The sequence below is a fragment of the Petromyzon marinus genome, chromosome 1, assembly GCF_048934315.1.
Source record: "Petromyzon marinus isolate PM22_M1 ecotype Great Lakes invasive population chromosome 1, UKy_Petmar_22M1.pri1.0, whole genome shotgun sequence".
Classification (NCBI taxonomy): Eukaryota; Metazoa; Chordata; class Hyperoartia; order Petromyzontiformes; family Petromyzontidae; genus Petromyzon; species Petromyzon marinus.
The window spans coordinates 7,269,360-7,290,848 of record NC_133667.1 but is presented as its reverse complement, the minus strand read 5'-3'; the positions used below and the strand labels follow the sequence as shown (position 1 = coordinate 7,290,848).

The following is a 21,489-nucleotide window of genomic DNA, read 5'->3' as shown; positions in this document are numbered from 1 at the left end:
AGCCCTGCAGTGTTGCTGCCTCTCCCCACTCACCCTGCATTAGCCCTGCAGTGTTACTGCCTCTCCCCACTCACCCTGCATTAGCCCTGCAGTGTTGCTGCCTCTCCCCACTCACCCTGCAGTGCCGCTGCCTCTCCCCACTCACCCTGCATTAGCCCTGCAGTGTTGCTGCCTCTCCCCACTCACCCTGCATTAGCCCTGCAGTGCCGCTGCTTCTCCCCACTCAACCTGCAGTGTTGCTTCCTCTCCCCACACCGAGTACACAGAGAGCGCCATGTGGACCAGGGTCAGAGTGAGTGGCACTGCGGCCGCTCTGAAGCAGTGTGGCGCTGGCGCAGAGCGTGAGCGGCAGCCGCGCGCTGCCTATGAGCTGATACGCGCCCCGTGTGACGAGTCACGTGATGCTCGGAGCTGTCCGTGGTGCTCGCGGTAGCAGGGGTCTACCTCCTCCAGGCTGCCGCTGACAGCAAAGTTATCACGGCCTGAGTGTGGTGCAGCCATGAGGCGTGAGCCCCTGCACTGGGGCTTCTCTTTACACAACTATGCACAGCTGTGTTCATGTTATTTGATTATTAGTACACCTGCGTTATTGCGTTTATAAGGCAAGTTTATGCTGCTGTTGCATCTGTTTATTTAAAAAAATATATTTTATGACGTACAGTCGTAGGAAACAGACCATTCGCTGTTGCAGAGGCTTAAATATTGACACAAGAGAACTGTTAAAAGACATTCAGACATAAGTACTGTCTATGAAGTTGAGTTGATGTCTGATGAGTCGCGTCGTCTCACAGAGCTCTACATGAAGATGCTGACGTCCCTCTCGCCGGACGCCTCCAACGTCCCCGACAACCTGCAGAGACCCATGGAGTGGAGCACTCTCAACGTTCTGAATTATGTGGCATTGTTCCCAGATCCGAGTGAGTACTGCACCCACACCGGGGATTCCAATGAACCGTACTGACACACACAGTAAGTAGTAACAGAGTGAGTACTGACACACAGAGTGAGTACTGACACAGAGTACTGACACACAGTGAGTAGTAACACACAGAGTAGTGACGCAGTGAGTACTAACACACAGTGAGTACTGACACACAGAGTGAGTACTGACAGAGTACTAACACACAGTGAGTAGTAACACACAGAGTAGTGACACAGTGAGTAGTGACACACAGAGTGAGTACTGACACAGAGTACTAACACACGGTGAGTAGTGCCAGTTAGTAGTGAGACAGTGAGTAGTGACACAGTGAGTACTAACACACAGAGTACTAACACACGGTGAGTAGTGACAGTAGTGACACAGTGAGTAGTGACACACAGTGAGTTGTAACACACAGTGAGTTGTAACACAGAGTAGTGACACACCACAGTGTGTCGTTTACGACTGCCACTCACAACAACAACAAACACTCACAACAACAACCACTCACAACAACAACAAACGACCATTGGGGAATGATCCTCACAGCCCCCAGCGCCTCTGTCCACCCAGCGGCATGAAGGACGGGTGGCAGGCCGCGTGTGGTGGGGTAAAGTGTGGGACGCCAACCTACTCCACGATGTCCTTTCACCGTGGAAGAAGAGACCAAACACCCGCGAGAGATCCGTGCTCGTGGAGGTCCTCACGCCCGCAGTGGCACGAGCACGCAATTGCAGGGCTGCACCTTTATAGTGCTGACACAGTGAGGGTAAAGACACATAGGGTGAGAGAATGACACAGTGAGTCTTGGCACACAATGTGATCACTTACACAGTGAGTACTGACACAGTAAGGGTGAAGACAGTGAGAGAATGACACAGTGAGTCCTGGCGCGCAATGTGATCACTTACACACTGAGTACTGACACAGTGCGAGTACTGACACAGAGGGTGAGAGAATGACACAGTGAGTGCTGGCGCGCAATGTGATCACTTACACACTGAGTACTGACACAGTGCGAGTACTGACACATAGGGTGAGAGAATGACACAGCGAGTCTTGGCACGCAATGTGATCACTTACACACTGAGTACTGACACAGTGAGTACTGACACACAGTGAGTGTATTGACAGTGGCACAGTGAGATTTCTGACACAGTACTGTACTGACACACTAATAGGACTGAAACAGTGACGATATTGATGTGAGAGTACGGACACACAGTAAGTACTGATACAGTAAGCACTGACAGTAGTGACACAGTGAGTACGTACACAGTGAGAGTACTGACACACAGAGTGAGTAGTGATCCCGTCTCCTCGCTGTGCCATATTCGTCAAGGACCGTGAGCGCCTTCTCTGGCACACTGCTGCTGCTGTTGTGGTAGCTGATGCTGTTGTTGTAGCTGCTGCTTTTGTTGTTGTGGCTGCTGTTGTTGTTGTAGCTGCTGCTGTTGTTGTAGCTGCTGTTGTTGTAGCTGCTGCTGCTGTTGTTGTAGCTGTTATTGTTGTAGCTGCTATTGTTGTAGCTGCTGTTGTTGTTGCTGTAGCTGCTGCTGTTGTTGTAGCTGCTGATGTTGTTGTAGCTGCTGCTGCTGTTGTTGTTGTAGCTGCTGCTGTTGTTGTAGCTGCTACTGCTGTTGTTGAAGCTGCTGTTGTAGCTGCTGTTGTAGCTGCTGCTCTTGTTGTAGTTGCTGCTCTTGTTGTAGTTGCTACTGCTGTTGTTGAAGCTGCTGTTGTAGTTGTTGTAGCTGCTGCCGTGCTCAGGCAGCGCTACTGATCTCCCGTGTAGAGCAGCCGGGCAGCTGGCTACACGGAGGATCATCATCTGCCGTGTCACAAGTCAACATCGACTTGCACAGCGAGAGAGCTCACACACAGCATGACTACTTACACACACTCACTGTGTACTGACACACAGTGAGAGTGTACTCTCACTGTGTGTAAGTACTGACACACAGTGAGAGTAATGACAGTGAGAGTACTCACACACGGTGAGTACTGACAGTGGGAGTGCTACTGGCACACAGTGAGAGTAATGAAACAAAGTACTGTACTGGCACAGTGTGAGGACTGACACAGTGAGAGTACTGACACACAATGAGAGTAATGACAGTGAAATGAATGACACACGGTGAGTACTGAAACAATGGGAGAGCTACTGCCACACAGTGAGAGTAATGAAACAGAGTACTGGCACAGTGTGAGCAGTGACACAGTAATTGTGCCGACTCACAGTGAGTACGAACCCAGAGAGTACTGACACACAGTGAGTATTGAGAACGTGAGTATTGACACAGTGAGTAATAATACCAGTACTAACATAAAGTGCGAGTCCTGACACACAATGAGTACTGACACACAGTGAGTAGTGACAGAGAGTGACATAACTGACACACAGTGACAGTACTGACACACCGTGAGTAGTTACACAGTGACAGTACTGGCACAGCCAGTAGCGACACAGTGACAGTATTGACATTACTGACGCAGTAAGTAGTGACACAGCTTGATGAATACATCTGCAAGACAGGCTAGTTGTGCTCGCTATTCAGTGTTTGAAGCATGGTGGCCAATGGAGATGTAAGCTCTGACAGAAAGCCGTGCACTGCAGTTTGTACTTCCAAGCCTGTTCAGTATTCTCCCTCTAGACATCCAGCACACCTGAGTGGGAAGTCATCGTTGCTCGTGTTCAGATCCCTTGGCTTCGCACAGCTTGCAAAACAGTCGAGCATTAAGTGGCCTTGACTTAACCAAGTTTATAACTTTAACAGCGTCATTTTATACTGCATGCAAATCAGAACTCATTGTTGTTGGAGGCCAACGCTTCCCGATATATCATGCAGTGGGGTCCACTGCACACCACGATTTTCATTCCTAATCCATGCTGAGAGTCCTTGACGCAGCCACGTCAACACAAACTTGGGTGCAGGGACTGCAGCTCAGACCGTGTTCAGAGATCAAGTGGTGGACAATGTGAAGAATGTCCTCTCTGGTTGGATTCCCCTTTACACTCTTGCAAAAGGGGTCAACATGAGATCGTCAGCTACAAGCAACGACACTGCATAAGACGCCTCAAGTGCTCTGGCTGATGTTGTTGAGGCTGTTTTCATCGTGAATGGACACGACCTGAAGTGGGAGAGCTTCCTCTGAAACCAACTCAGACTTAAGGCATTGGTGTTTCCTGTTGAGATGCCGTTACAGATGGGCCGGCTTCATGCTCTTGTGAGCCACAATTTCTCTGCACGGGAAGCAGAGAGGTTGTGGAGGATCGGAGGTGGTGGAAGTAAATCCAAACATGGAATATTCTTCGCGAATTTGGCTGCATTTTGTGGGCTCTGTTCACCTTTCTTGTCGTTTCGGTTTCTTTGTCGCTGTTATTGTCTTTATTGCTGCTATTAGCGCGTTTTAGTCAATCGTCAATTTTGTGAGGTGTCCTAACTAGCTGGTAACTGCAAGGGAATAAACAAATCATCAGACACTCAGCATGCGTGACGTAGTTTGTTCACGCTCGCTGGCTACTCTTGGAAACCACATTGTTTACAATCAGTGAGTTTAGAAAGGTATTGTATATCGTTATAGGTTACCATATGGATTAAAATTGTGTCATTATTTTATCTTGGCAGAATCAGACATGATTACTCTCCAACGACTCTCGTGTATGATATCATTTCACACATTTATACATCACCTCACGTACCCCCTGGGGTCCACGTACCCCCAGCTGAGAACCACTGGTTTACTTTGTAGTTCTCAGTTTGGGTTGCATGGCCACAGTCGCACTGCGACTTGTCTTTAGTTTTACATTTACGAAGGAGATGAAGCAGTGAAATGTTTCACCAGTGTCTTCAAGGACGAATGTCAAAGCCGGGTGGTGTGATGTTCGGGTCTCAAATGAGTTGTTTATTTTGGATATCCAATTAGTACCGGCACTTGCGATTAGCACGGCTGGCTACATACGTTGCGAAAGAAGTTCAACACAGTACATAGATGTCCACATTGTTCCATCTGTTCACCGGAATTGTTCTGGATCTGGGTGAGATTCTAGGATGGAGAGAGAGAGAGCAGTGCGATCCCAGAAGGACGATCGGGACTTGATTTGGTAACGAGGAACATTGTTGAGGTCTTGGTTGATGGGTCGGTGGTTGTCGCTGGCAAGAAGACGTGGAAACTGCCTTGCAGTTTGCGCAACGTCTCTGTGGATTATTGGTGGCAGAATGTTCACCAGAACAGGGAGCCAGGGGACTGGTTTCAGTGTTCCGGGTGAGTAGCGACACATTGAGTCATGACACAGTGAGCATTGACACCCAGTGAGTACTGGCAAAGAGTGATGACGCATAATAGGAGTTCAGATAAACCGAGGACTGACACATAATTAGTGTACAGATAGTCCCCGAGTTACAATGGTCCCCGACTTACGATATTTCGATCTTACGATGGCGATAGCGATACGACAAAATTGTAAAATATTTTAAATTTCGCGCGGCAGGCACACGCAGCAGCGTACGAGGAATCTTGGTGAGTACAGTGAAATATGATACGTTACGATACGTTCAGTGCATGTATGACACGTAGCTTTAGGGTTACCATGATACGATACGTTCAATGCATGTTCAAAGTTTTTATAGCAGAGAGGATTGTTTCATGAGAAAACTTTCCATTAAATTGCAGTTCATATAGGTAGGCTAAGAACTCACCTTGTTTTTTTTACTTTACATTTTACTGTACAATACAGTATTGTAATTAATAAATACATACAGTATCTAGTTTATACAGTACGGTACTGTAAATTGCTGTTTTGCTAAATTATTACCATTCTTTAAGACTCCTGGGTAGGCTAGGCCAGGCCATCTTCGACTTACGATATTTTAGACTTACGATGGGGTCGTCATAACGCATCTCCATCGTAAGTAGAGAACTACCTGTACTGACACAATCTGAGTACTGACACGCAGTGAGAGTACTGACACGCAGTGAGAGTACTGACACACAGTGAGAGTACTGACACACAGTGAGAGCGCTGATACAGTGAGAGTACTGACACACAGTGAGAGTACTGACACAGTGAGAGTACTGACACGCAGTGAGTACTGACACAGTGAGAGTGTTAGGGTCGCCGGCCCCCGGGATCTCCCCTGCCTGCGACCCTGTCCGCGAAGTACCGACGCTCCCAGACTCTCCACTAGTGTGGGAGCTGCCGCCGCCGCACTCCTCCCCTGGCGGGGAAAGGTCGTCGCGCTCCTGTTCCCCCCCCTGTGCCGTCCCCCCCCGAGTCCAGGTCTCCTGCCGGTGGGGCATCCCACTCGACCGCCCTGGGACCCGCTAGCGCTTCGCCGGCACCCAAACGCGACGCTCCCCGCCCGCGCAGTCCCACGCACCAATCACACGCGGGTAACAGGGGGTCAAAGGTCGGAGGGTAAGCGACGTCGTTCGTGCTCACTCCGACGCTTGGGGGGATTGGTTTAAACGGGTTTAAAGGGCTATGCGATGGGCATGCGTGCGAGACGGGTATCCGCTCGCAACGCAGGAGTCCGCAGCCGACGGTTCGTAGCGCACACAATCCACGCGGCGCCGCTCCACACACGCGGCGACCACCGAGAACAGCAAGCGAACCCACGCTTCCACTCTCTTTCCACACCCTCGCAAAAACCACCACACCAGTCTGTTATGTAACGACCACCGCGACAGCAAGCGCACCCACGCTTCCGCAATAACCACACCAGTCTGTTATGTAACGACCACCGCGACAGCAAGCGCACCCACGCTTCCGCAAAAACCACACCAGTCCGTTATGTAACCGCCGACGATTTATTCCACCGCGTCGGCGAGCCCTTATTTAACCGAGTCAGTCGGGATCAGCGGGGCAGGACCGATCTATCTCTCGATAGTCGGCACTACACTCTACCTGTCCTTCTCCCCTTTACCCTCTCCGGTTTTGCTCTTAAGCTAAGTCCCAACTCCCTCTCTCTCTCTCTCTTACTCACGGTTCGTCGTCACTGCCGTCTGGTCCTCGCGGCGCGTCGATACGTCCCACGGACGTTCGTGCGGCTGGACTCGGGAGTTGACGGGCCTGGGGTTGACTCGAGTAGCCAGAGACCCTTTTTCCTTCGCCCTGACCCGCTTTATTCTTTCTACATCAAAGGGGCTACCTGGTGCCGACTCGCGGGCCAATCAGTTCGCTGGGATCACCCGCCAATCGGTAGGCCCATCTGTATCCCAGCATCCCCCGGGCCGTTGCTTTCAGCGACGTCCGCATCTAAATTTACCTGCTCAGCGACCCTCCAGCCAGAGGGCGACCCTGCTTTCCCGCCGCTCGTGGCTCTGCCCTCCTACCTGCCTGCTGACCCGTGTGTGTTGTGTGTGCTGTCTACCCGCGGTGGCTCGGCAGCCCCGTCGTGACCATGTAATTACAACCAAAGTCACGGCGCCGCGGTGGGTGTTAGCGTCGGGGGAGACCGTCCAATTCCCTGGCTGCAGGAAACCGTGAAGATTATCCCTTTACGAGGGCTTCTGGGTGAAAACCTGTCGGCCAGGGTGTCTCCCCACGCGCTCTAATGGTGGGGGAGTGCGTGCGTGTGTGTTCCGGTGGGGGGGGTGGGGAGGTGGTGGGGTGGAGCAATGTCGGCCTCGTCGCTCGGAGCGGCGAGATCGCAGGTGGGCCGCCCGCCGATCGGCTCCGTGGCGGCGGCATCACAAGAGTACTGACACACAGTGAGAGTACTGACAGTCAGTGAGTACTGACACAGTGAGAGTACTGACACAGTGAGAGTACTTACACACAGTGAGAGTGCTGACACACAGTGACAGTACTGACACTCAATGAGAGTACTGACACAGTGAGTACTCATGCGCAGTTAGAGTACTGACACACGAAGTACTGACACAGAGTGACTAGTGACACAGTGAGAGTGCTGACACAACGTGAGTAATGAGACAGTGCAAGTAATGACACAGTGAGTGTATGGACAGTGACACATTGAGATTGCTAACACAGTACTGTACTGACACACTGATGGGACTGACACAGTGACAGTATTGACATGAGTGTATGGACACACAGTACGTACTGACACAGTAAGCACTGACATAGTTTGTAGTGACACAGTATGTACAGAGTGAGTAGTGACAGAGTACTGACACAGTGGGTAGTGACGCACGGAGTGATTAGTGACACTGAGTCTGTACACAGAGTAGTGACACACAGAGTGAGTAGTGACACAGTGAGTAGTGACACAGAGTGAGTAGTGACAGATAGTGAGCAGTGACACACATTGAGTAGTGACACGCACAGTGAGAAGTGACACGCAGTGAGTAGTGACAGAGTGAGTAGTGACACAAAGAGAGTACTGACACAGCATTGACACACAGTAGTGACACACACAGTGAGTAGTGACACAGTACTAACATACAAAGTACTGACACAGTAGTGACACACAGTAAGTAGTGACACACATAGGGAGTAGTGACACAGATTAGTGACACACACAGTGAGTAGTGACACACAGTCAGTAGTGACAGTGAGTAGTGACACTGAGCAGTGACACAGTGAGTAGTGACAGTGAATAGTGATAGTGAGTTGTAATACACAGAGAGAGTAGTGACGCAGTGAGTAGTGACACAGAGTGAGTAGTGACACACACAGTAGTGATAGAGTACTGACACAGAGTAGTGACACAGTGAGAACTGACAGTGATTGACACAGTGAGTGTACACAGAGTAGTGATGCAGTAGTGACACAGTGAGTAGTGACATTGAGTATGTACACAGAGTAGTGACACACTGGGTTGTGACACACAGTGAGAAGTAACACTGAGTAGTCACGCTCAGTAGTGACAGTAGTTACAAAGTGAGTAGTGATACAGAATGAGAAGTGACACACATAGTGAGCAGTGATAGTGAGTAGTAACACACAGAGAGCAGTACCATAGTGAGTAGTGACACTGAGTAGTGACATAGTGAATAGTGACACAGTAATAACACAGTGAGTAGTGACACGGTGAGTAGTGACAAACAAAGTAGTTACATAGTGAGTAGTGATACAGAATGAGTACTGACACACACATGGTGAGTAGTGACAAAGTGGGTAGTGGCTGATTAGTGACACAGAGTAGTGACACAGTGAATAGGGAAACACAAAGTAGTGACACAGTGAGTAGTGACACAGAGAGTGAGTACTGACAGTGAGTGTATTGACAGTGGCACAGTGAGATTGCTAACATAGTACTGTACTGACACACTGATGGGACTGACACAGTGACGGTATCGATGTGAGAGTACGGACACACAGAGTGAGTAGTGACACACAGAGTAGTGACACACAGCGAGTAGTGACACAGTGAGTAGTGACACACAGTGAGTAGTGACACAGTGAGTAGTGACACAGTGAGTAGTGACACAGTGAGTAGTGACACACAGTGAGTAGTGACACACAGTGAGTAGTGACACAGCGAGTAGTGACACACAGCGAGTAGTGACACAGTGAGTAGTGACACAGTGAGTAGTGACACACAGCGAGTAGTAACACACAGAGTAGTGACACACAGTGAGTAGTGACACAGTGAGTAGTGACACAGCGAGTAGTGACACACAGCGAGTAGTGACACACAGCGAGTAGTGACACAGTGAGTAGTGACACACAGCGAGTAGTGACACACAGCGAGTAGTGACACAGTGAGTAGTGACACACAGCGAGTAGTGACACACAGCGAGTAGTGACACAGTGAGTAGTGACACACAGAGTAGTGACACACAGTGTGTAGTGACACAGTGAGTAGTGACACACAGAGTGAGTAGTGGCACACAGTGAGTAGTGACACACAGCAAGTAGTGACACAGCGAGTAGTGACACAGTGAGTAGTGACACACAGTGAGTAGTGACACAGTGAGTAGTGACACAGCGAGTAGTGACACAGTGAGTAGTGACACACAGTGAGTAGTGACACACAGAGTGAGTAGTGGCACACAGTGAGTAGTGACACACAGCAAGTAGTGACACAGCGAGTAGTGACACGGTGAGTAGTGACACAGTGAGTAGTGACACACAGCGAGTAGTGACACAGTGAGTAGTGACAACAGTGAGTAGTGACACAGTGAGTAGTGACACAGTGAGTAGTGACACACAGCGAGTAGTGACACAGTGAGTAGTGACACACAGCAAGTAGTGAGACAGCGAGTAGTGACACAGTGAGTAGTGACACACAGTGAGTAGTGACACACAGTGAGTAGTGACACACAGTGAGTAGTGACACAGTGAGTAGTGACACACAGTGAGTATTGACACAGTGAGTAGTGACACACAGTGAGTAGTGACACACAGTGAGTAGTGACACAGCGAGTGTAGTAGTCGTGGTAGTCGCGGTGTGCGTGTTGGATGGACTTTTTATTTATTTTTTACAATAATGTCTAATAGTGTATTGTTTTACATGGCTCTGTTTTGTCTTTGTTACCTTTTATTGTTTCATTGTATGTAATGGAAGAGATTAGGGATTAATAAAGTACAACCATAACCTCAATCATATAAAGATAAATCTATGCATTGTTATATAAAGACAAGTCCAGATAGTGTGGCCAAGGTATATCAAATTGTTGTTTATATTTACATATTTACAAGTAAACTTGGGTGGGCAGCAGGGGCGTTTGCTCTGCCCTATCCTCTCATCTCCTCTCTAGACAATGACAAGTGTTTTGACTTGCCATCCTTCAAGCAAAGGATCCAAAGGCATTTTTGTGCTTATCGTTGACACCGATAAAAGACTGTCACATTCAATCTCGATTTGAAGCTTTCGTGACTACAGGGATCCATACTCTTTGGTTCTTTTGGTAAAGTCACGTAGTAGGTATAAAATAAAATAAATCACGACGTCTCGATCGCAACACAAGCGGTCGTCCTCAGGCGGAAAAAAATAAAATCCAGCAGTGGAACTGCTGAACCAGCGAGAGAGCAGCTACAGCAACAAGGAGGTTATAGATGTGGTGAAGGAGGAACACAGCGAGAGAGCAGCTACAACAACAAGGAGGTTATAGATGTGGCGATGGGCAAGCAAGCGGGGTCTGAGCTGGAAAGGAATTCCATCCCCGGACGCAAGCACCTCAGTTGTGTTAATGGGGGACATTAGGGAGAGAGGGATTAGGGAGGGAGATGAGCATGAATGACCTTCCTTAGCCGCATAAGAGTATCATGCCCGCAAGTATGCGCCCAACAGCAGTGTTAATGAGAGATTAGCAATACACATGAGAAGCCATACTTAAGAGGAATATCTCAGCTTAAATTAACATTAAGATTAGACTGTTGTGATGTCATTATTCGGTCTTAACCATCAATATTTGCTCCTTTTCTCACTCACCTCCATGTCACCTGCTGTCCCTGCCCTGCCGACATCCTCATGCCCTCTCTCCCTCTCTTTTTACTCTGAAGGCACCAGAGTGAACATGAAAGAAATATGATCAGTAAACAAGTGGTGTTTCTTGCCATGGCAATTATTATGATTATATGGAGAAACATTAACTCATCTCTTGTACTACTGTATACTTCTATCATCTGACTGGAACTCATTTTCTCACTGCTCTCAACTTTTCTTCTTTTCTGAGGCTGCCCAAAAAACTCACGAATGTCACTGCCACCCTTCCTGTTGCTCGTGATGACACTCACTGTGAATGTCACTACCACCCTTCCTGTTGCTCGTGATGACACTCACTGTGAATGTCACTGCCACCCTTCCTGTTGCTCGTGATGACACTCACTGTGAATGTCACTGCCACCCTTCCTGTTGCTCGTGATGACACTCACTGTGAATGTCACTGCCACCCTTCCTCTTGCTCGTGATGACACTCACTGTGAATGTCACTACCACCCTTCCTCTTGCTCGTGATGACACTCGCTGTGAATGTCACTGCCACTCTTCCTGTTGCTCGTGATGACACTCACTGTGAATGTCACTACCACCCTTCCTCTTGCTCGTGATGACACTCACTGTGAATGTCACTACCACCCTTCCTGTTGCTCGTGATGACACTCACTGTGAATGTCACTGCCACCCTTCCTGTTGCTCGTGATGACACTCACTGTGAATGTCACTACCACCCTTCCTCTTGCTCGTGATGACACTCGCTGTGAATGTCACTGCCACCCTTCCTCTTGCTCGTGATGACACTCACTGTGAATGTCACTGCCACCCTTCCTCTTGCTCGTGATGACACTCACTGTGAATGTCACTGCCACCCTTCCTGTTGCTCGTGATGAGACTCACTGTGAATGTCACTGCCACCCTTCCTGTTGCTCCTGATGACACTCACTGTGAATGTCACTGCCACCCTTCCTAATGGCTCGTGATGACACTCACTGTGAATGTCACTGCCACCCTTCCTGTTGCTCGTGATGACACTCACTGTGAATGTCACTGCCACCCTTCCTGTTGCTCGTGATGACACTCACTGTGAATGTCACTGCCATCCTTCCTGTTGCTCGTGATGACACTCACTGTGAATGTCACTGCCACCCTTCCTCTTGCTTGTGTTGACACTCACTGTGAATGTCACTGCCACCCTTCCTCTTGCTCGTGATGACACTCACTGTGAATGAACGCTGAATGTAATAAAACTGCGCGCACTTTAATCAAAGAAACACTAATAATGACATTTATCATAATCAAGTATAGCTATACACTCTACTATACGAATATGCAATAAATGAGAGCGACGACTGTCTACAAATATGACACATGCAGCGCAACATAAATTATTGATACTTTACTCAGACTTCACGTGGGCTTTCTGACAAATATAACGTAATAGAGACATTCACGTTAGTTGAACACGCCCGTGAGTGCCACTGTTGGTCGCTGGGTGAATGTGTGGCTAATTCACTTTCCAAGTAAATTACTTAGCTATGATAGCTAACGTTACTGATGGTTGATTAGCAATCGCAAATCGGCCCGTTTTCACCAAAAATGTTTGTTTTCACTCGACAGTGATATAGCCTACGTAACACTCATATAACATTCTAGTTTTCCACTTTTTAATACATTTTAAAGTAATGAAATGGAGAGACAGTACAGTGCGTGACATTGATTGTACCTACCCACAGCAGTCGAGCAACGGATGCTGCTGGGGTAGGGCAACACCACGTGACCACCACACGCAGAACTGCAGTACACCGTGATACTAGAACCGGTAGCAGTAATAATGATGGCAACTTGTTAAGTTTGGTTATGATTATTATTACAGTTGCTCATGATTATTTCGTACGGCGGTGCGTGATTTGCTTGTCGTACCATAGCATTTTTTTAATGTTTTATAACAATATATTGGGGGGGGGGGGGACATTGAGCATATTTTAATATTATAATTACGGCCTTGGTTTAAAGCGATTTGAAGCATGTTTTATTTTTAAAATGGAAAAATGGTTTTTGGGGGGGGGCAGAGCTTTGTGACGTCATATTTGAGGGGGGGTCTGACTTTTTGTGACGTCGTGTGACGAGGGGGGGGGGTCAAAAATCGTCCAAAATCGCGTGACGTCATTTATGGACGGCCCCTAACCACTAAACTCAACTTCACCACTGAGCAGCTCACCCCTCCCATCTCATTCACCCCCCCTCCTCCACCCCTTCTTCACTCTACACTCACCTCTTACTCAGCCACTCACCACCCCTCACTCACCACCCCTCACCCGCTACCTCACTCACCGTGCAGTGTCCACTCACTCAACACAGCGAGTAGTGACACACAGTGAGTAGTGACACATAGAGTGAGTAGTGACACACATAGTAGTGACACATAGTAGTGACACACAGAGTGAGTAGTGACAGAGTGAGTAGTGACAGAGTGAGTAGTGACACACAGTGAGTAGTAACACAGTGAGTAGTGCCACACAGTGAGTAGTAACACAGTGAGTAGTAACACAGTGAGTAGTGACACACAGTGAGTAGTGACACAGTGAGTAGTGACACAGTGAGTAGTGACACACAGTGAGTAGTGACACACAGTGAGTAGTGACACACAGTGAGTAGTGACACAGTGAGTAGTGACACACAGTGAGTAGTGACACAGTGAGTAGTGACACAGAGAGTGACTAGTGACACACAGTGAGTAGTGACACACAGCGAGTAGTGACACACAGTGAGTAGTGACACACAGAGTGAGTAGTGACACACAGTGAGTAGTGACAGAGTGAGTAGTGACACACACAGTGAGTAGTAACACAGTGAGTAGTGACACACAGTGAGTAGTGACACACAGTGAGTAGTGACACACAGTGAGTAGTGACACAGTGAGTAGTGACACACAGTGAGTAGTGACACACAGTGAGTAGTGACACAGTGAGTAGTGACACACAGTGAGTAGTGACACAGTGAGTAGTGACACACAGTGAGTAGTGACACACAGTGAGTAGTGACACAGTGAGTAGTGACACACAGTGAGTAGTGACACAGTGAGTAGTGACACACAGAGTGAGTAGTGACACAGAGTACTGACAAACAGTAGTGACACAGTGAGAGTAGTGACACAGTGAGAGTAAAAATTTTGATTTAAAGCTTTCGTGACTGCAGTAATTCATATTCTTAGCTCTTTCGGTAAAGTCACGTTGAAGGGAAACAATAAAATAATAATATATAAAGCAATCCATATATTTATATATTTTATTATTTTATTGTTTCCCTTCAACGTGACTTTACCGAAAGAGCTAAGCATACAGTGAGAGTAGTGACAGTGAGAGTAGTGACACAGAGTGAGTAGTAACACACAGAATAGTGACACACAGTGAGTAGTGACACAGTGAGTAGTGACACACAGTGAGTAGTGACACAGTGAGTAGTGACACACAGTGAGTAGTGACACACAGTGAGTAGTGACACAGTGAGTAGTGACACACAGTGAGTAGTGACACAGTGAGTAGTGACACACAGTGAGTAGTGACACAGTGAGTAGTGACACACAGTGAGTAGTGACACAGTGAGTAGTGACACACAGTGAGTAGTGACACACAGTGAGTAGTGACACACAGTGAGTAGTGACACAGTGAGTAGTGACACACAGTGAGTAGTGACACACAGTGAGTAGTGACACAGAGAGTGACTAGTGACACACAGCGAGTAGTGACACACAGTGAGTAGTGACAGAGTGAGTAGTGACACACAGTGAGTAGTGACACAGTGAGTAGTGACACACAGCGAGTAGTGACACACAGCGAGTAGTGACACACAGTGAGTAGTGACACAGTGAGTAGTGACACAAAGTAGTTACACAGTGCATAGTGATACAGAATGAGTAGTGACAGTGAACAGTGATAGTGAGTATTGACACACAGAGAGTAGTGACACAGTGAGTAGTGACACAGCGAGTAGTGACACACAGTGAGTATTGACACACAGAGAGAGTAGTGACACACACAGTGAGTAGTGACACACACAAAGTGAGTAGTGATAGAGTACTGACACAGAGTAGTGAAAGTGAGTAGTGACACACAGTAAGAACTGACACAGAGTGAGTAGTAACACACGGAGTAGTGACACTCGGAGTGAGTAGTGACAGTGAGTAGTGACACAGTGAGAAGTGACACTGAGTAGTGATACAGTAGTGACACAGTGAGTAGTGACATTGAGTATGTACACAGAGTAGTGACACACAGTGGGTTGTGACACTCAGTGAGTAGTGACACTGAGTAGTGATACAGTAGTGACACAGTGAGTAGTGACATTGAGTATGTACACAGAGTAGTGACACACAGTGGGTTGTGACACAGTGAGTAGTGACGCTCAGTAGTGACAAAGTAGTTACAAAGTGGGGAGTGATACAGAATGAGAAGTGACACACATAGTGAGCAGTGATAGTGAGTAGTAACACACAGAGAGAGTAGTGACGCAGTGAGTAGTGACACAGACAGAGTAGTGACAGAGTAGTAACATAGTGAGTAGTGACACAGTGAATAGTGACACAGAGTAGTGACACAATAATAACACAGTGAGTAGTGACACGGTGAGTAGTGACACACAAAGTAGTTACATAGTGAATAGTGATACAGAATGAGTACTGACACACACGGTGAGTAGTGACAAAGTGGGTAGTGACTGATTAGTGACACAGAGAGTAGTGACACAGTGAGTAGTGAAACACAAAGTAGTGACACAGTGAGTACTGACACAGTGAGTGTATTGACAGTGGCACAGTGAGATTGCTGACATAGTACTGTACTGACACACTGATGGGACTGACACAGTGACGGTATTGATGTGACAGTACGGACACACAGAGTAGTGACACACAGAGTGAGTAGTGACACAGAGTGAGTAGTGACACAGAGTGAGTAGTGACACACAGAGTGAGTAGTGACACAGAGTGAGTAGTGACACACAGTGAGTAGTGACACACACAGTGAGTAGTGACACACACAGTGAGTAGTGACACAGAGTGAGTAGTGACACAGAGTGAGTAGTGACACACATAGTGAGTAGTGACACAGAGTAGTGACACAGAGTGAGTAGTGACACAGAGTGAGTAGTGACACACAGAGTAGTGACACAGAGTGAGTACTGACAAACAGTAGTGACACAGTGAGAGTAAAAATTTTGATTTAAAGCTTTCGTGACTACAGTAATTCATATTCTTAGCTCTTTCGGTAAAGTCACGTTGAAGGGAAACAATAAAATAATATATAAAAAGCATTCTATATATTTATATATTTTATTATTTTATTGTTTCCCTTCAACGTGACTTTACCGAAAGAGCTAAGATTACAGTGAGAGTAGTGACACAGTGAGAGTAGTGACACAGAGTGAGTAGTAACACACAGAATAGTGACACACAGAGTAGTGACAGAGTGAGTAGTGACACACAGAGTGAGTAGTAACACACAGAATAGTGACACACAGAGTGAGTAGTGACACACACAGAGTGAGTAGTGACACACACAGAGTGAGTAGTGACACACACACAGTGAGTAGTGACACACATAGTGAGTAGTGACACACCACAGTGTTGCGTTTACGACCGCCACGTACCCCGCGTGCTCGCTGTGCTATAGTCCTCAAGGACCGTGAGCGCCTTCTCTGGGACGCTGTTGTTGTTGTAGCTGTTGCAGCTGTTGTTGCTGCTGCTGTTGTTGTAGCTGTTGTTGTTGCTGTTGTTGTAGCTGCTGTTGTTGTTATAGCTGCTGTTGTTGTAGTAGCTGTTGTAGCTGCTGCTGTTGTTGTAGCTGCTGCTGTTGTTGTAGCTGTTGTTGTAGCTGCTGCTGTTGTTGTAGCTGCTGTTGTTGTTGTAGCTGTTGTTGTTGTAGCTGTTGTTGTTGCTGCTGCTGTTGTTGTAGCTGCTGTTGTTGTTATAGCTGCTGTTGTTGTAGTAGCTGTTGTAGCTGCTGCTGTTGTTGTAGCTGCTGCTGTTGTTGTAGCTGTTGTTGTAGCTGTTGTTGTATCTGCTGCTGTTGTTGTAGCTGCTGCTGCTGTTGTAGCTGTTGTTGTTGTAGCTGCTGCTGTTGTTGTAGCTGCTGTTGTTGTTATAGCTGCTGTTGTTGTAGTAGCTGTTGTTGTAGCTGCTGCTGTTGTAGCTGTTGTTGTAGCTGCTGTGTAGCTGCTGCTGTTGTTGTAGCTGTTGTTGTTGTAGCTGTTGTTGTAGCTGCTGTTGTAGCTGCTGCTGCTGTTGTAGCTGCTGCTGCTGTTGTAGCTGCTGCTGCTGTTGTAGCTGCTGCTGCTGTTGTTGCCGCTGCTGCTGGCTACACGGAATCATCATCCGCCGTGTCACAAGTCAACTGACTTACACAGCAAGAGAGCTCACACACAGCGTGACTACTGACACAGTGTGAGTACTCACTCTCACTGTGCACCAGTACTTACACAGTGAGTACTGACACACAGTGACAGTGTGACTAATGACACAGCGAGTACTAACACACAGAGTGAATTACTGACAGTGCAAGTAACAACACAGTGAGAGTGCTGACACAGTGAGGGTGCTCACATGGTGAGTACTGACACAGTGATAGTACTGGCACACAGTAAGATTACAGACACAGTAAGAGTACTGACACACAGTGAGTATTGACACAGTGTGACTAATGACACACACGGTGAGTACTGACACAGTGATAGTACTGGCACACAGTAAGATTACAGACACAGTAAGAGTACTGACACACAGTGAGTATTGACACAGTGTGACTAATGACACACACGGTGAGTACTGACACAGTGATAGTACTGGCACACAGTAAGATTACAGACACAGTAAGAGTACTGACACACAGTGAGTATTGACACAGTGTGACTAATGACACACACGGTGAGTACTGACACAGTGATAGTACTGGCACACAGTAAGATTACAGACACAGTAAGAGTACTGACACACAGTGAGTATTGACACAGTTTGACTAATGACACACACGGTGAGTACTGACACAGTGATAGTACTGGCACACAGTAAGATTACAGACACAGTAAGAGTACTGACACACAGTGAGTATTGACACAGTGTCACTAATGACACACGGTGAGTACTGACACAGTGATAGTACTGGCACACAGTAAGATTACAGACATAGTAAGAGTACTGACACACAGTGAGTATTGACACAGTGTGACTAATGACACACACGGTGAGTAGTGACACAGTGATAGTACTGGCACACAGTAAGATTACAGACACAGTAAGAGTACTGACACAAGTGACACTGATGAATAGCACACAGTGAGAGTGCTGACAGTGAGGTCTGACACTCAACGTGAGTACTGACACAGTGAGTACTGACACACAGTGAGTATTGAAACAGTGTGTACTGGCACAGTGTGAGCATTGACACAGCGAGTTTTGGTATGATGGCAGTCGCACAGAACTGGCACACAGTGAGTAGTGACACAGTGAGTAGTGACACACAGCGAGTAGTGACACACAGTGAGTAGTGACACACAGTGAGTAGTGACACACAGTGAGTAGTGACACACAGTGAGTAGTGACACACAGTGAGTAGTGACACAGTGAGTAGTGACACACAGTGAGTAGTGACACACAGTGAATAGTGACACAGCGAGTAGTGACACAGCGAGTAGTGACACACAGTGAGTAGTGACACACAGCGAGTAGTGACACACAGTGAGTAGTGACACAGTGAGTAGTGACACACAGTGAGTAGTGACACAGTGAGTAGTGACACAGCGAGTAGTGACACAGTGAGTGTAGTAGTCGTAGTATTCGCGGTGTGTGTGTTGGATGGACTTTTTATTTATTTTTTACAATGTCTAATAGTGTATTGTACAGTGCTCTGTTTTTTTTATTTTTTACCTTTTCTTGTTTCATTGTATGTAATGGAAGAAATTAGGGAGTAATAAAGTACAACCATAACCTCAATCATATAAACAGAAATCTATGCATTGTTATATGAAGACAAGTCCAGATAGTGTGGCCAAGGTTTAGCAAATTGTTGTTTATATTTACATATTTACAAGTAAACTTGGGTGGGCAGCAGGGGCGTTTGCTCTCCTCTCATCTCTAGATAATGACAAGTGTTTTGACTTGCCATTCTTCAAGCACAGGATCCAAAGGCATTTTTGTGCTTATCGTTGACACCGATAAAAGACTGTCATATTCAATCTCGATTTGAAGCTTTCGTGACTACAGGAATCCATACTCTTTGGTTATTTTGGTAAAGTCACGTAGTAGGTATAAAATAAAATAAATCACGACGTCTCGATCGCAACACAAGCGGTCGTCCTCAGGCGGAAAAAATAAAATCCAGCAGTGGAACTGCTGAACCAGCGAGAGAGCAGCAACAGCAACAAGGAGGTTATAGATGTGGTGAAGGAGGAACACAGCGAGAGAGCAGCTACAACAACAAGGAGGTTATAGATGTGGTGAAGGAAGAACACAGCGAGAGAGCAGCTACAACAACAAGGAGGTTATAGATGTGGTGAAGGAAGAACACAGTGAGAGAGCAGCTACAACAACAAGGAGGTTATAGATGTGGCGATGGGCAAGCAAGCGGGGTCTGAGCTGGAAAGGAATTCCATCCCCGGACGCAAGCACCTCAGTTGTGTTAATGGGGGACATTAGGGAGAGAGGGATTAGAGAGGGAGATGAGCATGAATGAGCTTCCTTCGCCACATAAGATTATCATGCCTGCAAATATGCGCACAACAGCAGTGTTAATGAGAGATTACCACCATGAGAGGTGCAATACAAAGGACATGTGAGCATGAGAGTGCAATCTAAGTGACATGTGAGCATGAGAGTGCAATCTAAAGGGCCTGTGAGCATTGTCTCAAACGTACTCTCCCTGCCTGATTGTATTATCTGAAATACACATGAGAAGCCATACTTAAATTAACATTAGGATTAGACTGTTGTGATGTCATTATTTGGTCTTAACCATCAATATTTGCTCCTTTTCTCACTCACCTCCATGTCACCTGCTCTCCCTGCCCTGCCGACATCCTCATGCCCTCTCTACTCTGAATGCACAAGGGTGAACATGAAAGAAATATGATCAGTAAACAAGTGGTGTTTCTTGCCATGATGTTCAGGAATGGATTAATAACAATTTATGATCTGAATGGCAATCATGATTATATGGAGAATCATTAACTCATCTCTTTTACTACTGTTTACTTCTATCATCTGACTGGAACTCATTTTCTCACTGCTCTCAACTTTTCTTCTTTTCTGAGGCTGCCCAAAAAACTCACGAATGTCACTGCCACCCTTCCTGTTGCTCGTGATGACACTCACTGTGAATGTCACTGCCACCCTTCCTGTTGCTCGTGATGACACTCACTGTGAATGTCACTGCCACCCTTCCTGTTGCTCGTGATGACACTCAATGTGAATGTCACTGCCACCCTTCCTCTTGCTCGTGATGACACTCACTGTGAATGAGCGCTGACTATAATAAAACTGCGTGCACTTTAATCAAAGAAACACTAATAATGACATTTATCATAATCAAGTATAGCTATACACTCTACTATACGAATATGCAATAAATGAGAGCGACTGTCTACAAATATGACACATGCATTGCAACATAAATTATTGACACTTTACTCAGACTTCACGTGGGCTTTCTGACAAATATAACGTAATAGAGACATTCACGTTAGTTGCATACGCCCGTGAGCGCCACTGTTGGTCGCTGGGTGAATGTGTGGCTAATTCACTTTCCAAGTAACTTACTTCGCTATGATAGCTAACGTTACTGATGGTTGATTGATTAGCAATCGCAAATCGGCCCGTTTTCACCAAAAATGTTTGTTTTCACTCGACAGTGATATAGCCTACGTAACACTCATAAACTTTCTAGTTTTCCACTTTTTAATACATTTTAAAGTAATGAAATGGAGAGACAGTACAGTGCGTGACATTGATTGTACCTACCCACAGCAGTCGAGCAACGGATGCTGCTGGGGTAGGGCAACACCACGTGACCACCACACGCAGAACTGCAGTGCACCGTGATACTAGAACCGGTAGCAGTAATAATGATGGCAACTTGTTAAGTTTGGTTATGATTATTATTACAGTTACTCATGATTATTTCGTACGGCGGTGCGTGATTTGCTTGTCGTACCATAGCATTTTTTTAATGTTTT

At 46.8% G+C, this 21,489-nt stretch overlaps 2 protein-coding genes across 6 annotated transcripts in view; one reads left to right on the top strand and one right to left on the bottom strand.

The window, feature by feature from the left end:
- LOC116940453 (uncharacterized) overlaps nt 1-21,489 on the top strand; it is a 393,679-nt gene that overhangs the window by 16,936 nt on the left and 355,254 nt on the right. For all 5 annotated transcript variants that reach the window (XM_076056201.1, XM_076056147.1, XM_076055989.1 and 2 more), the window contains exon 5: nt 792-917. In XM_076056201.1, coding sequence (XP_075912316.1) covers nt 792-917 — 126 coding nt within the window. The remainder of the gene's footprint in view (nt 1-791; nt 918-21,489) is intronic.
- On the bottom strand, nt 10,882-17,877 carry LOC142907286 (uncharacterized). The gene is made up of 2 exons (XM_076056623.1): nt 16,915-17,877; nt 10,882-11,330 (listed from the first exon to the last, which is right to left on the bottom strand). Exons 1-2 carry the CDS (start codon nt 17,636-17,638, stop codon nt 11,326-11,328), a joined length of 729 nt encoding a protein of 242 aa, XP_075912738.1. The 5' UTR covers nt 17,639-17,877; the 3' UTR covers nt 10,882-11,325.